This window comes from Tiliqua scincoides, chromosome 3, assembly GCF_035046505.1.
Source record: "Tiliqua scincoides isolate rTilSci1 chromosome 3, rTilSci1.hap2, whole genome shotgun sequence".
Classification (NCBI taxonomy): domain Eukaryota; kingdom Metazoa; phylum Chordata; class Lepidosauria; order Squamata; family Scincidae; genus Tiliqua; species Tiliqua scincoides.
In genome coordinates this window covers 198409110-198424776 of record NC_089823.1, presented here as the reverse complement: position 1 = coordinate 198424776, position 15667 = coordinate 198409110, and the positions used below count along the sequence as shown (strand labels likewise).

The window sequence follows — 15667 nt, the reverse complement described above, 5'->3', positions numbered from 1 at the left end:
ACAGCACATGCAACTTGCTTCCCTATGAAGCATTTGCTGGATTCAGTGCACCAAACATTTGACAGCAGAGTTCTTAGGGAAGTAAGTTACTTTTATTCTGTATGAAGATTTATGCATAAAAGGTATTTTGTCTTATTGTTATGTAACAAATACACCACCTAGAACAGTCATTTTCAACCTTTTTCGCCTCATGGCACAGTGACAAAGTACTAAAATTATCAAGGCACATTACCTGTTTTTTGAAAATTGACAAGGCACACCATGCTGTTGGTGGGGGGCTCATATTCCCCAATTGCCCTACTAATAAATGACCCTCCCCCAAACTCCAATGACACACCTGCAGACCATTCAATGTCACACCAGCTTGCCATGGCACAGTGGTTGAAAATGGCTGTCCTAGAATATCATGGTCTTCAAAGCTCACAAGAGTGAGAACTGCTTATGTCCTGAAGAACTTCAATTTGTGGTGAGTAGAACTTTTGCCTGTTTATCAGTGTAATATAATGTATCAGTCAGTGCAAAATAATGTAAACCAAGGTAGAAGCATTACTGTATGAGAAGTTAAAAAAAGATGTCAATGAAAATGAAAGCAGTTGTCAGGTGGACTGAAGCAGTACACGTGTGCTTAAAGCTAAAGAAGAATCCCTCTTCTTTCCAACACATGGTAAAATTTCAGAAGCCTTTAGAGTGAGGAACCACTGACATTCTCAGCCACAGCTTTCAGTCTGGTGTTACTGCACTTGTAAACATAATGCTGAATTTAATGAAAAATCTAACCTCTTTTTCTGCACTACAGCATAAGCTTTCTTGTCTTGCCCTAAGTTACACATTAGGGAGACAGTTTTAGTATCTAGGAAGAAACAAAGCTTCTAAGGTCCCAATCCCAGCCCCCACCACCAGCGCCAACGCAGCCATGCCAAAGAGGCACATACTGCATCCAATGGTGGGAGAGAGGGTAAACAGGAGGGAAGTAAAACTTTTTACTTACCTCCATGTAAGCCCTGGGCTGCCTATGGGTCTCCTTGGACTTACACCACTTATTGTGGCAGTGTGTGTCCAAGGAGAGAAGGGGGGTGGGGAGGTTTAAAAATGGGGGAGATAAAATCAGCATGTACCATTGTTCCCGGATCCACCCGCTCCCAAAACCTCCCTGCCCCCAGTTTCTCTCACCTCCCCAACCAGTTACACATCCAGTCTTCCCACTCCCTGCTCACAGGCTGCCCCTGCCACTGACTTACCAGCACAGGGTGCTCCAGGCAGTTCACCACTGTGCAGCCAGCATTGCTTGCCATTTCCAGCAGTGGTCCTCTTGAACACTACATGGTGTAACCGTTTTAGACACTGTAAGTTGGGGTATGCTGCTGAACACTAATTCATAAGATTGGGCTGTAAGAGGTGAATAATTCAAAACTTTTAGATAGAGAGCTCAGTCTTGCTGTGACATTCTCAAGTGACCAATAATCGTAGGACAATCTTTGCTAGTAATTATTACCTACCATGCTCTTATACAAGGGCTGTGCTTTATTTGGAATTTGTGTGGCATTTGTATCTAGCTATTTCCAATTATGCCTCTCTGGTAGTTAAAAGTATTTTAATGAGCATACTTTTCAGAAAAGGAAATACTGCTTAAAACCTTCAAAGGGAGCTCAATTAGTAAGAAATAATAAACATTCTTGCTGTTTTCCCATCCCATAAACTGTCATCTCTTCTGTAGGATTTTCCAAAAATGTTCAACATTTGATAAGAGAATTCATCAGTATTGGCCAGAGGGTAAAATACCAGCTCACATTCACTAAGCAAAAGCTGGCTGCAGACTACCAGCAGCATCTCTTAGGAGTGTTCATCCACATGAAGCAATACAATACTTTTACCTGGAATTAAAATCCTAGTTTAGACAAGTTGATTAAATGAAATCACTTTAGTATGTCACATGATAAGATTAACAGGTTTGCATTCTGGCAGTCTACCTATGTACTTGAGCAACAAAAACATACTACAGCCACCTCCCATGTACTATAGTAAAACTGATAAAACCAGCTGCGTGGTCTTTCTCAACCTCTTGGGTCAATTACCTACCTGATACTAACTCAAGGATAATCTCAATTGACCATAGCAGTTATACTTCCTCTTCTGCTCATTCTTGACATCAATTTTCTTGTTCTATCTCGGGGACAGACTTCACGCATCTCATTCATCTTTCAGTACCTAAAACTAGAATAAGCACCTTTATCATGTTTAGTAGAATGTATGAGCCAATTTGCCCCAGGTATTAGCATCACAGGCATATATCAGCAGTGAGAGAAGTTTCCCTACTACAGATTGGATTTCTCATTAAAATTGGACTGGTTGCCATTGTGTAAGTTGCCAACCATGGATTGTGCAATTTCCATGTGTACACAATTTATTCCAAAACAGCACTGATACCCTGGAGCTACAACTAACCATATGGTGTGGAATTTTTCAGAAGTGCTCAGTTTTGGCCCAGCTTTGTTCCTATTAAAATCAATAGAAAATATGTTGACTATAGCTCTAGTTGAACACTCATCACTCTGGAAAACTACAATTTACAAAGAGTATCAGATGTATCTACCAAGGTTCTCTAACACAAACTCCCTTAATACAGATCTCTCACTTGGGTATTTGTTACTGGTTCATGCACAGAACTATTATAGATCTGTATACTTCATATCCCTTCTGTGTACATTTAATTTATGCTACTCTATACCTCAGCGAGTGTTCTTGCACAAGTGGAATGCTTTCATTATCCAATGTCCCAGTGACAGAATATAGCAAGAAACCAGAATCCTTCTCTTTAAGTTCAGCATCTACTTTTGTTCCTCATACACCTGTACTAAAGTTTTTCCACGCCTGATGTGACAAACTTCTTGTGGATTTGAACACCACATCTCATTCATATGCAAGAGGCAGAGCTGGAAACAAAACCAGAATTATGCTGTTATTCTCCACACTGGAATGTAACAGCATATAGTACTCATCTTAAACCCAATAACCTGCCATCAAAATTGATACATGCAACTGAGCCAGTGGTACACCTCATGATCCCCCTCCCTGTGCCTATTTCTGTTCCCCTTTTTGTGGGTCAAGAGAGGATGTACCAAACTGAGCAAGTTTATTTTCCGCTTTCTTTCTTCATTTCTTTCTTCTCACCAATGCTTCTTCATTCAGGACTGCCCATCCACACATTTGTAGCTCTCCAATACACTAACAGAGGAAGTTTAATATAAAGCTTATGTACGAGAATACTGTGCACATAGCCTGAGGGACAGACATGGAGAAAAAGCAAACGTGCATTGGATGAGGGAGGAACAGTGGACAAAGCTGGGTGTTTGACTGCCTTCTCCTTTCAGCTGATATAAAATGGTGCCGCTGTTCAGATGGCATTGAACTGTTTAGAATGAACTGTTCAGATGGCATTTCAATTTTTGGGGGCTATAAAACACTGCAGTTGCAAATACCTGTCAGTCACATAGAGTATGACAAGTCTTTCAAACAAAGAGTAGTTATTCAAACATGAATGCAGGCATGGAGCTTCCTCCAGTCAGCAATAACATTCTCTTAATGCTGAAGGCATACAAGACAAAACGGATCAGTCATTGCTGGTGAAGCCTTCAAGGTGCAAAAGTTAACTGAGTAACTTCTCAGTCATTTCCAGAGCTCAAGTGCTGATAACACTTGCTAACCAATCCATAACAAAGGATTCACAGGTTAAATCCAATACCATAGTCAGTATCAGGGATAACGTTTTGCACATTAACTCATAATATACATTTTTTACTCTTCAAATGTATCTTTACAAATATATATTTATATATTTTATTCCTTTGCAGGTCATAAAAAAATTCTAAACACAGAAACCAGTACCGTTTTAAACAAGAAAAATGCATTCTACAGTCTGAGGTGAAAGGTTCCAAATTTGATGACTGCTCTGGCACTTCTCTGAAGGCCTCTAGACTTGAGCACCCTTTCTTCAACTAACTTTTAATACCTTGCTCCATTTTACTCTTATTACCATGGTATATAAGGTAAACTGGAAACAGTTTTACATAATTGCTTCTGGTTTGTTTTTTTTAAAATGCAACCTGTAGACAAATTTCTCCCTCCCCACCCAAACTGCTTTTGAGGAATTGAATTAAAAACATAAAAGGTCACTTAGGGTTCCAACCATATTGTGCTGTCTTAAATGAAAAGCAACTGAAACTTTTTTTAAAAAAGTTATTCCAGATACACTACAAACCTGAACACCCAAACCAGTCAAGATATTTTAAATATTCTGATGCTGCAACACACACAAGTACTTTTGGGAGGGGGAGAGAAAGGAGGACAATTTCTGCCACTAGGTTGTTACATAAGCACCTCCATACTTGCCAATTCTAACACCTCTGACAATAAGTTTCCAACTTCTTTACCCGTGCCAAAAATTAGCCAATTCGCATCCAGCTCCATTATCCCTACACTGCAGAAATTCTGTTGGGAAATTAAAATGTCTTATTTCCACAAAATGATATGTAGAATAAAATCTAGTCTTACAAAAATGCCAGACTATTTTTTAAGGCACAGTGATTTTGGAAGTTCTTCTGTTTTTGTTGCTGCTTCATACTCGGGCTTCCTGCTCCTACCCACAATTATGTGGTAACTCTACTGAAATCAGTGAGACTCACTTCCGTGTATGCATTTTGCAGAGGTTCTGGTGTGTATAAATAGATGAAAGTGACAATTTCTTAGTAGGTGAACACACTGTCCTCTTCCAAGGAGAAAAGAAAATGTGCACACCAGGTGTCAGACATAAGCTCCCAATGCTGCATGAAATTCAGTGAGGCACTGCACCAACTGCTGGAATTTAGGTCTCTCCTCAGGATCCAGTGCCCAGCAACAAGCCATCACAGCAAACCTGTAAGATAAAACAAAGAGCAGCAAATGGAAAGCAAGCTCATCACAGTCATTCCAACATAATGAAAGTCTTTGCTTTCTTTCTAACAGTTTTAACAGTCAGCATTCACAAATGTTTACTGATTCCTTTCAGATCTAGATCTCTTGTCTATTCTGCTGAGAAGTCCATGCTCAGAAGCAACGGCCAGTTATTTTACTCGAAACTACATATCACTGGCAGAAGAACAACCACTAGTTCAACTGCACTGAGTGTGTCTACATCATCCTTCCTCAGCTTTCATTTTTTTAAAATTCCCTTTAGCATTCATATAGTATTCCTCATTATGTAGGATACAGAGAAATAAAAACCATAATACATAACATTTATGCACGTTCAGCAGTCACAGGTAGTGTAAGCTTTGTATCTCACCTTTCACTAGTGAGGTACAACTAAGCAAGCATAATTGAGTGCTTCTATTAACATATTGATGCATTTTCTCTAGTATTTGTATCCACCTCTTACCACTGGACACAGAGGTGTGTCTTACCCAATTTAAGGCCAACCACATACTTCACCTCACTCAAAAGCAACTTCCCCCTGCCTGAAACTACTGCAGGTCCCTTGAGCAGTTGTGAAGGGGAAAAAAAGCTATCAGGTCTCAGCTCATATTTCTGCTGACCAAACGATGTGTCTCATTGTGAGTCTTGGTGAACAGGAGATGAAACAAGCATTGCGCTGGAGAAGCGGAACACATTTATGGCACTGTGTACCTTTGGGAATTCTGAGCATTTACCTTTTTAAAATGTTGCAGATCAATAAAATAGCTGAGATACAAATCCTATTTGTATCAGGCTCACAAAATTCAATTCTTCGTCAGTATCATTACATCCAGTTCACATTTGACTGCCTTGTTAAGAGAATCTTTAAAGAAGTTGAACCAAGCAATGCAGAATGCATTATTCTTTCGCACATGGACTCCTGGAAGTTCTCACCAACTAATGCGAATTTGGACTAAACTAGTCTTTATTGTTTTTAACTACACTATCCAGATAATCACCATATAACACTGTCACCACTTACAGTTCATCTGGGCAGTTGATAGGCTGAGCTATTCTGTATCCATCTTTTAAATAGGCAGCCATCTCAAAGGGGTCAATATCTACATATGGAGTTTGTCCCAAAGTCATCAATTCCCATAAGGTTACTCCAAAAGACCACTGGAAAAAAATATTGCACACAATATACTGGTTAGCTTAGAAATATTTCAGTTTTCTCTCAGAAATGTGAGTTATAACAAATACTTAAAGGGGCAGTTTTTTCACAGAGAATTTCAAATAAAACTTGAAAAAACACAAACGTGTAGCTGACTTTTTTTTTTTTAAACAGTTGCTACAATCTAAACCAGGTGTGTCCAAACATTTTAGCAGGAGGGCCACGTCATCTCTCTGACACTGTGTCAGGGACCGGGAAAGAAAGAATTAATTTAAAATTTAAATAAATTTACATAAATGAATATATTAGAGATGGAACTTATATGAATGAATGAAGGTCTTGGAATAGCTCAAGGCCCATAAAAGGCCTTGCACAAAGCAAGGCCGGCCTTTCCTTAGCTGCTACTGCTGCATCACAGACGTGAAAGAGCAAGTAGGGGAGGGAGCCCTCATCCCACAGCTCAGATGAGATGTCGAACAGTTGTCCTCCTGCTGAGAGCAGTTGTGTCAGTCCAGCACGGGCTCCAGCAAGTCTCCGGAGGGCCAGAGGCTCATTGGAGACTGGGGGCTCCCCAAGGACCTGATTGGGAGCTTCCAAGGGCTGCAAGTGGCCCCCGGGCCGGGGTTTGGGCACCCCTGATCTAAACCAGGGCATACCCCAGCCCACAGGCTGAATCCATCCCAAGGGTGAACAGAGCGTTCCGTTTTACCAGGGAGCCTCCTTACCAAGCCACTGATCTCCTCTAAACTGTGGACCAGCCAGCTGCTTCTGGGTTCAGCCCCAGCCCCAGGCAGACGTGGCTTGCTGGAGCACAGTTTGGGAGAGACCAGGGGCACATAAAGAGGCACCCCAGCAGAACGGAATGCTCCATCAGCACTGGGGAAGTCTTTCCTGATATGAAGCAGTCTCCAGTTTGGAGACCACTGATCTAAGCTAGCCAGTTAGAACAACAACTGTTCTACTGTTACCTACTACTGAACAGCCACATGCTGTTGTTTCACTTCAAGTAACTGCTCTGTATCAAGTGTCATCCCCAAGTACAACTCAAGCATGTCTCAATCTGAACTGTACATACATGTGTTTAAAATATGGTCCATTGAAGACATGAGGTACAGTTTAAAACTGAGACCTGTGTTCTGGAAATCATATCAAACTAGTCAGTCCTATTAGCAACAGGCTTTAACACACTTTAGTTTCAGAGTAAGAATGTGGTTCTACTACTCATTCAAACACTCAATAGAACAAGAAGTTTTAGCTTTAGTGGGAGCAAGCTTTCTGTTTAAGATATATCTTCCAACAAGAACCAAGTTACCTGGGACAAACAGATCCTTGTGAACAATTCTGAAAATAAAATGAATGCAATTGGGAACTATTGTCCACATACCCCAGTCCACCAAACAGTGACGATTACTTCCTGTTGGGTCAAGTGAACTTAAGTACTCAAACTATGTGCTGAGACATTGTACCATTTATTTAAAGTATTATTGAAAAGAAAGTTTTGGAGAAAGGAATTAATAAAGGCATGCTTGGTTTTCCAGTATCTTTAAAGGTTTCCACAATTAAAATGCCTAAGAAGGGCTGGAACAGAGGTTGCTCAGCCATTCTAGCCTCAAAAAATTTATCTGCCTCAATTAAAGATCAAGGACTGAAATATTCACAGGGGCATGCTTGCACATTGAGTTGAGTTTCCTCAGATGCCAGAAAATGTATATACAGGTCCAGCCTATTTATACACGGATTTTTTATACACAGATTTGACTCAAGAGGAATGGCCCCTGCAAATGAGAAGGAATGTGCTGATCCCTGGAGAATGGAAAAAATGCACCCCTTTAAAATCAGTTCAAAAAAACTGAACAGTCCTTTAACAATAGCCTTCTTAATGAAAAAGAGGGGGGGCAGCTGGCTGACAATCCATCATCCTTCTCTCTCCAGGCGACCCCTCCCTTCCCCCTGAGCAGTGAAAGAAAGATGATCACTTTGCATTGGTGAAGGGAGGGGCTGAGTGAAGATCCTTTCTAAGCTCTTAGAGGACAACTGATTGATGGATTGTCTTCTTGATGACTCTTATCTTACATCATAAAGGTCATCAAAGCTGTTTCTAAATCACTGGAGCAAAGAAACTTTGTTTTTTAAATTGATTTGCTATAGTACGTTTTTTGCCATCCACATGAGTATTTAGAACGGAACCCACGCGAATAATTAGTCTCAGCCTATGTACACCTGAACATAAAATATATAAACTATAGGTGAGTATGTGGTGTCCACTGTGGATTCCTGCTAGTTCCCTATGATGTGTCTATAGACAGCACAACAAATCTAGATATAGCTCAACTAGAGATAAAGCTGTTAAGAGAAAAAAATAGATCCATGTTGATTAACTAGGATTGGGAAGAGCCTTTTGATCTACAACAGTGATGACAAACCTTTTGTGTTCAGCTTGTCGAAACTTTGGAAAATGTTGACTTTGCCGGTGTGTCACCCTCCCAAACAAAAGTGAAACAATTCTTTACATATTCAGTTATTTTAAAAAACACAATTCCATAATGTGTCGTGCTACGTATTATATAAAGAAACATAAAATAATTACAAAAATGAAATATGAGTAAAACAAACAAACCTGTTGTCAGGTGTTGGTGAGCGTTAGCATGCCTCCCCAAAAGCTGTGGCATGTCACCTTTGACACACGTCATAGGGCTCAGCATCACTGATATAGAATCTAGAGCAGTGGTTCACAAATGTTTTACCACTGGGACACACTTCATAAAACAACACTCTACCAGGACCTGCCTAGTTGTATGAAACTGAACAAAAAGTTTCACTTTACCATTTGCTCAAGCCTCTGTTTTTATCCTTTTTAATATGGGAGAGGGACCACATTCTGGAGTGTTTCTTGAGCTCCATGTTCACTGGATGGCGACCACTCAGGTGGCACTGTATTCCCCTTTGCCTGGCCTTCGATAAGAGCTGAGGCAAAGTTGCCTACTTGCAAGTAAGCACGCATGTGTGGCTCAGTTTCACTTTCCATAGGGCTTAATACAATTTCCCTGTCTGTTTGGAGGGGGGACAACTTCCTTGAGAGTTTGTTGGGGTCTGCATTTATCAAATCATGACCATTCTGTTGTGCTGCATTTGGTGGTGTTGCAATCCCTCAGCCTGCCCTTTGAAATGGACTGAGGCATGGTCTACTCATGAATGTGCATGTGCTAACTTAGTTTCAGTTCTCAGTGGGCTCAATATATTTTTCTTGTCAGCCATCAGCTTGTCAGTTTCACAACCATGAAAAATCAACTCCCAACCCACTGGTGGGTCCACAGTTTGGGAACCACAGATCTAGTCTTACAATAATTCTAGATCAGCTTGGATAAGCTGATCCAAGTATATCTGCAGAAACAGACTTGTTGAACAGAGAGAAAGGTTTACAAAGTCCATGACCTCTGCCTTTCTGAAATGGGAAATATTCTAAAACCCCACTCCACCAGGTTTTTGGAGGCAATGCCAAGGGATGATTACTCACATGGTTCAATAGTTTTATACTGCACTTTATACCATCTCCCATGAATTATATTTTTCAAACACATTTTAGCTGACTGCATGGGAATGAAAAATATAGATAAAATCTATATTGCAACTGCTGCAAGATTCAGATAAATATATTACTTTTCACGATATCCCCATATGTTTTGCCCCAAGCTACACATTCTGAGAACAAAATGTGGTTTAAATATCAACCCCCCCTTTTTTTAACATTCCTAGCTCTCATGGCAGCACAGTCTGAAAAGGTGTAAGAGGTCATTCAGGCTGTGCTCAGCCCTACTCACAATGAATATTCCCTACTAGATGCCATGCCTTCAGTCCTTCTTAACCTGAGGTGAATCTCTAGGATATCCCCTTCTCTATAGATCCTAAAGAAAAGTCAACAACTTTTGTGAAAGTTACTAGAAGCTTCTATGAGTTTCTATGCATTCCAATACCAATGACACAAAAAATTCTAGTATGAAAAATTGAAGAATGAACAGACATGCACCAGGAATAGAAGAGCATCACTTTGTTGACTCAACCACCAAAAAAAAAGACACAAGAGCTAGTGTGTCTGGGTACTGATAAATCATGCCTAAGCTTTTGAACACTGGACTGCCTCTCCTAAACTTTCTGGTCTGGCTTTGGAAATCTATTTTGTGCATGCGGTTATGAGAGGGGCCAAGTCAGGATCCTAACCATACCAATGAGCCTCTCCCCAAAATACTGCAAAAGACTGTGGTAATTGGCTTTAAAAATGTTTCAGACACACCTCTAGCCCTTCAGAAAAGAAGGTTTCAAAATCAATTAACACACTTGGGAAGGGAAAAGAAGCCTCACTGTGATCCAGTGTTTAGCGGCAATAATGCATTCAGATTCCAGTTCTGCCAACCACATTCCTTGGTGCCACTGGGCCATGAACAGGAAACTTCGAGCAAATACCATTGGGACTGGCCAGGAAAAGATGCAATATTAAATTTTACCATATGTCAATTTTAATTGTACATTAATTCCATGAGAACATCTCTTAAGATCTGTGCTACTGGAGTAGCAAGTTAAAATACTCCTATTGTACATCTGCTGTACTTGTTTTGATATTAAAATCAGTTTGGTTCAGTACCTCAAACTAGGGTATGAATGTGGGTAACATGCTCCAATCCCCTATTCAGCTCAATGAGGGGTCTCTCCTAAGCTAATCTATTTCTCAGGTTTAACTTCAAACTGAAGATCTAGAGAGTGTGGGACACAACAGAAAAATGTTAATTTGTTACAACTAAAACTCTCAATACAGACTGTCAATATTTTTCAACAACAACCAGAACTGGAGTAGTGTTATGAGTAAGAGAATCGAGACTTCCCTGGTTCAAGTCTCACCTCTGCCATGAATTCAATAGGTAACCTTAGATAGCCACTCCCCTTTTAGCCTCAGCTCTCCAGCTGCAATGTGAAGATAATACTGCTTGCCTTATAGGGGTTTCATAAGGATTCCAGCAAAATAATACACGTGAAACACTTAGCACACTCAACCAAGTGCCATTCAGATGTTAAGTAGCAGCACTGAATTTGAAAAGTTCTGTAAGCTCTGTATTCATTTTGCCAATATATCTTGACTTACCACATCACTTGCACCAGAAAACTCATTGTTAGCCAAACTTTCAAGAGCCATCCACCGCACTGGTCTGTTTTCATTGTCTCCAAGGCAATGGTAATCCATGGGAAAAAGGTCTCTTGACAAGGCATTGTCTGTAATCTTTACCTGAAGTGAATCATCAATCCTACATATTAAAAAGCATACAGAACAACAACTTAGGCCAGATAGACTGTTTACAGTCAAGTATTTTTGCACTTTAAGTACTGTACATACAGCACTCAGGAAGTAACCAGCATTTCTAGACAAATTTTAGTCTAGTAGTCCTAGTGCAAAACCATTTTCATTTGCAATCATAGGTAAGTTTTTAACAAAGGAACTCCTTTTCAAGAATTCCTTGTTTTATTTATTTAAAATTTATACCTCACCTTTCCAACAAAAGTGTGCAAGGTGGCTTACAAAACCAAACATAAAATAAATCAATAAAAACTACAGTAACAAAACCAAAAAATAAAAAATACACAGTGTATCATAAAAGCATTCTCAGCAAGTATAAAACCAGAAATAAGCAGTCGCATAAATAGCAACATAAAAGTCAAAATAGGACATCCAAGCAGCCAGTAAGGCACTCAGTAAAGTAGTACTCACAACCACCCACTTATCCCTAAGCCACCCCAACCATCTTTAAAAAAGGCTTCCATCATCATCATCAAAAATCCCACTACAACATCTCTAAGGACAGAGCAGTTCCTAAATCATAAGGAAGGCAGTTCCATAACTGCAGTGCTACTGCCAACAAGTATAAATTTACTAAATAAAAATGTATATAATTCAGCAGGTTTAAAAGCAAATTGACACGCTTTGTACTGATGCCATGACACCACCATTTTGTTGCTACTATGGGTGTTGAAAATATACTATTGGAGAAGAGTGTGTAAGTGAATCTTATCAATCCCAAATTAATGGAACTAGAAATAGAATTAGCAAAAAATTTGTCACAAAGATGGATGAGCTACATGGGAGGCAGCAGGGTAGCCTGCACATGGTAAGGAACACTCTTGGTCCTGCAAGGTGAAGGAATTGAGAAGGCAGGCAGCAAGGTCAACATCCAGATTTGGATAGTCCATCCTCCCTCACCTGAGAGTGTGGAAGTGGAAGGAGGCGGGAAGAGATGTGCACAATGACCAGCACACCATATCAGAACTGGTCCACTATCGGGGCAGATCCAGTGTTTTTTTGGGGGGGGGGGGGGGCATGATCACTACTAACTCCTGAGCCCAGATCAACCAGGTGGGAAGATCTGGGCTCCTGCATCGACTTGGAACCCAGATCTACAGCTGGGTAGACCTGGGCTCCAGCCTGAACTTTGAGCCATTGGCTGCAATGAGAGCCCAAGTCTACCCAGCTGTAGATCTGGGCTCCAAATCCAGGCAAAAGCCCAGGTCTACCTGCCCACCAAACTTTGATCATAGAGGCCATAAGTAATATTGAGAGGCCAGGTCTACCCGGCAGGTAGATTTGGGCTCCAAGTCCAGGCAGGAACCCAAGTCTACCCCGCCTGGATCTGGAGCCCAAATCTACCTGCCGGGTAGACCTGGGCTCCCATTACAGCCAGTCTTCCCAGTGCCCTGCCCAGTGGGCGTTCGCCCTTCCCAATTTTGCTCCCCAGCCCAGTAAGAGACCTTTCCTGCTGCCAGATAGTTGGGAGGGGGTCACGCGCCTATGGCCCCCCCTTGGATCTGTCCCTGTCCACGGTGAGCATACTTTTCAAAAATACAGGTTACTGGTGGCCAACATCTGTCTCAGTGAATCTTCCAGGCAGCCCAAGTACTGCAGCACCCAATACTGCTATTTCTGGTACTCTCTGCAAATACTTCTTTATCATGCAGCACCTTCAGAACAATCTTTTGAAAAGCAGTATATAAGTATTAAGAAAAAATAACAAAAAATTAGCTAGTCACATATCATGGCACAGCTATCAGCTTGAGATTGAAAATGCTGATTTGAGCACTGATTAAATCAGGACAGTTAAAACAGACTTTTAACACCATCACCACTTGAGGGGCCACAGCACCTTCAGCTCTGTGCACTGAAGTACTTACACACAGTTTCTAGCAGCCAGGTCTTTGTGAATGACCTCCCTTCTAGCCAAGTAGCTCATTCCACAGGCAATCTGAATAGCCATATGCACAAGATCTTGTTGTGAAATTGCCTATAGAAAAAAATTAAAATTATTAAAACTTTTTATATACTGCTTTTCAACAAGAGTAATACACGAAGTGATTTACACAGTTAAATTAATAAATGGTTCCCTGCCCCCAAAAGGCTCACAATGTGAAAACGATATAAAAGGAACACCAAGAACAGCCACTGGAGAAGAAGCCACGCTGAGGTAAAGATGGACAACTTGTCTTATCCTGTTAAATATATGAAAGGATACCTTTTAAAGTGGTGCCCTCTTATAGGAAGCATAATTATACATTACCCCTTGGACAGAATATTGCGTATACATACTCCCTTTTAACAAAGAGACATTTACAGTCTTCTAGACCAAGCTGGGTCAATGCTTCCCTAATGAATAAGTCAAGAAGAGCAGAGCTGAAACAAGCAGGGATGTTTCTAAGTGACTTGTCCTTAGACCTCATGAAACAATTACCGTATTTTTTGCTCCATAAGACGCACTTTCCCCCCCCCCCAAAAAAAGTGGGGGGAAAAGTGTGTGCGTCTTATGGAGCGAATACTGCAAAAAACAAAACAAAACTCCGCCCCCTGCCTGCTCTGCTTGCCTTCCCAGGAAAGTGTGGGTGGGATGGCAGTCTTGCTGAGCAAGCCCTCCTGTCTACTCAGAAGTAAGTCTCAGAGTCACTGGGGCTCACTCCCAGGAAAGCGTGGGTGGGGTGGCAGTCTTGCTGAGCAAGCCCCTAGAGCAGGGGTGCTCATTATGTCAATTGAGAGCTACCAGTCAATCTCCAGGCGAAATGAGTCAATCGCAGGCTTCTCTCCCATCCAAGCATCCCTAGGAGTGAGCCCCTGGCAGGCTTGTGAGCCCAGGGAGGGAGCCTAGGGAGTGAGTCCAGGGAGCCCAGGGAGTGAGCACCTGATGGTTCTGTGTGCAAGGGGTTTTGCACTGGTCTTGCTGTGATGTCTATACAGAGATCTTCCCTCCCCCACACCTTTCCCCTGCTTTTGCACTGGTATGTATGGAGATCTGCCCCCCTCCCAACTTCCATCTGTTGGTTCTATGTGCAAGGGGTTTTGCACTGGTCTTGCTGTGATGTCTGTACAGAGATCTTCCCTTCCCCACACCTTTCCCCTGCTTTTGCACTGGTATGTATGGAGATCTGCCCCCCCCCCCAACTTCCATCTGTTGGTTCTGTGTGCAAGGGGTTTTGCACTGGTCTTGCTGTGATGTCTATACAGAGATATTCCCTTCCCCACACCTTTCCCCTGTTTTTGCACTGGTCTGTATAGAGATCTGCTTCCCCCCCCCCCTTGTATTGGAATCCAGGAAGATCTGGTGAGGAGGTAGATGTGGTGTCAGCAGTGGCCCCTTAAAGGGTAAGGCCTGGGCATCCAGCAGAGTGTGCTGCACAGCTGCAGCCACTGGAAGGCAATAGGGCCCTCAGGGATATAAGGAGTACCAGAGGCAGAAAGGGTTTGTGGGTTTTGAAGGAGTGCAGGTTGGAGGTAGGAGAGGAGACTGACTGGGTTTATTGAATTTGGAATCTGACTGTGGATTGTGACTGGACTTGGATACCCTGATGGATTTGACTGACCTACCTGGAACCTGACCTTGGACTGTAATTTGGCTTATTGGCTCTGGACTCTGATTTGGTAACTCTGATTGATAGGACTGATTTACTTGGCATTTGTGGACTGGAACTGGACTCACTTTTGCTTGCTGCATTGGTGAGTTGCACAAGGGGGACTGATCAGCCTTAAGCGGGCACGAGGCCCAGTGATTTGGAATTTGGCAGAACATCATTGTAGCAGAAAGTTAATGTGATCCCCTATTTGTGTGCATCTGCTTTTGTGAGTTTCATAAATTCTGACTCTAGCGATGAGTTCTTGGGGTTTCCAGAAAACTAGAGTACTCAAACCTTTAAGTCTCTCCATTTGTTAATGACAGTGATAATGGTTCTTAATGCCACTGTTGACTGCTGTTCACTTTATATGGTTCAAATGTTATTCTGTTATAGTTTATTAAATATTTTATTACACTATTTGGTTCAGAATATTTTTTTCCTTGTTTTCCTCCTCTAAAAACTAGGTGCGTCTTATGGTCAGGTGCGTCTTATGGAGCGAAAAATACGGTACATTCGTGAGTCGTACTGCAGACAATATACTACCTAAGTTACTGAAAATGCAAACAACTTTATCCCCAAGTGCCTTGAAAACATGCTGCAGTAGGTTTGAGGGTTCTTTATATGCTTGAAAGTTTATGTAAAATGTTTGGTGAACCC

General features: G+C 41.5%; 1 protein-coding gene across 6 annotated transcripts in view; it reads right to left on the bottom strand.

Moving 5' to 3' along the window:
• Nucleotides 1-3820: 3820 nt before the first annotated feature.
• The window catches only part of RYK (receptor like tyrosine kinase), a 48302-nt gene continuing 36455 nt past the window's right edge, over nucleotides 3821-15667 (bottom strand). For all 6 annotated transcript variants that reach the window (XM_066619561.1, XM_066619563.1, XM_066619565.1 and 3 more), the window contains 4 exons: nucleotides 13307-13416; nucleotides 11232-11391; nucleotides 5969-6105; nucleotides 3821-4909 (listed from right to left, as the gene is read on the bottom strand). In XM_066619561.1, coding sequence (XP_066475658.1) covers nucleotides 4798-4909; nucleotides 5969-6105; nucleotides 11232-11391; nucleotides 13307-13416 — 519 coding nt within the window. In that variant the 3' untranslated portion in view covers nucleotides 3821-4797. The remainder of the gene's footprint in view (nucleotides 4910-5968; nucleotides 6106-11231; nucleotides 11392-13306; nucleotides 13417-15667) is intronic.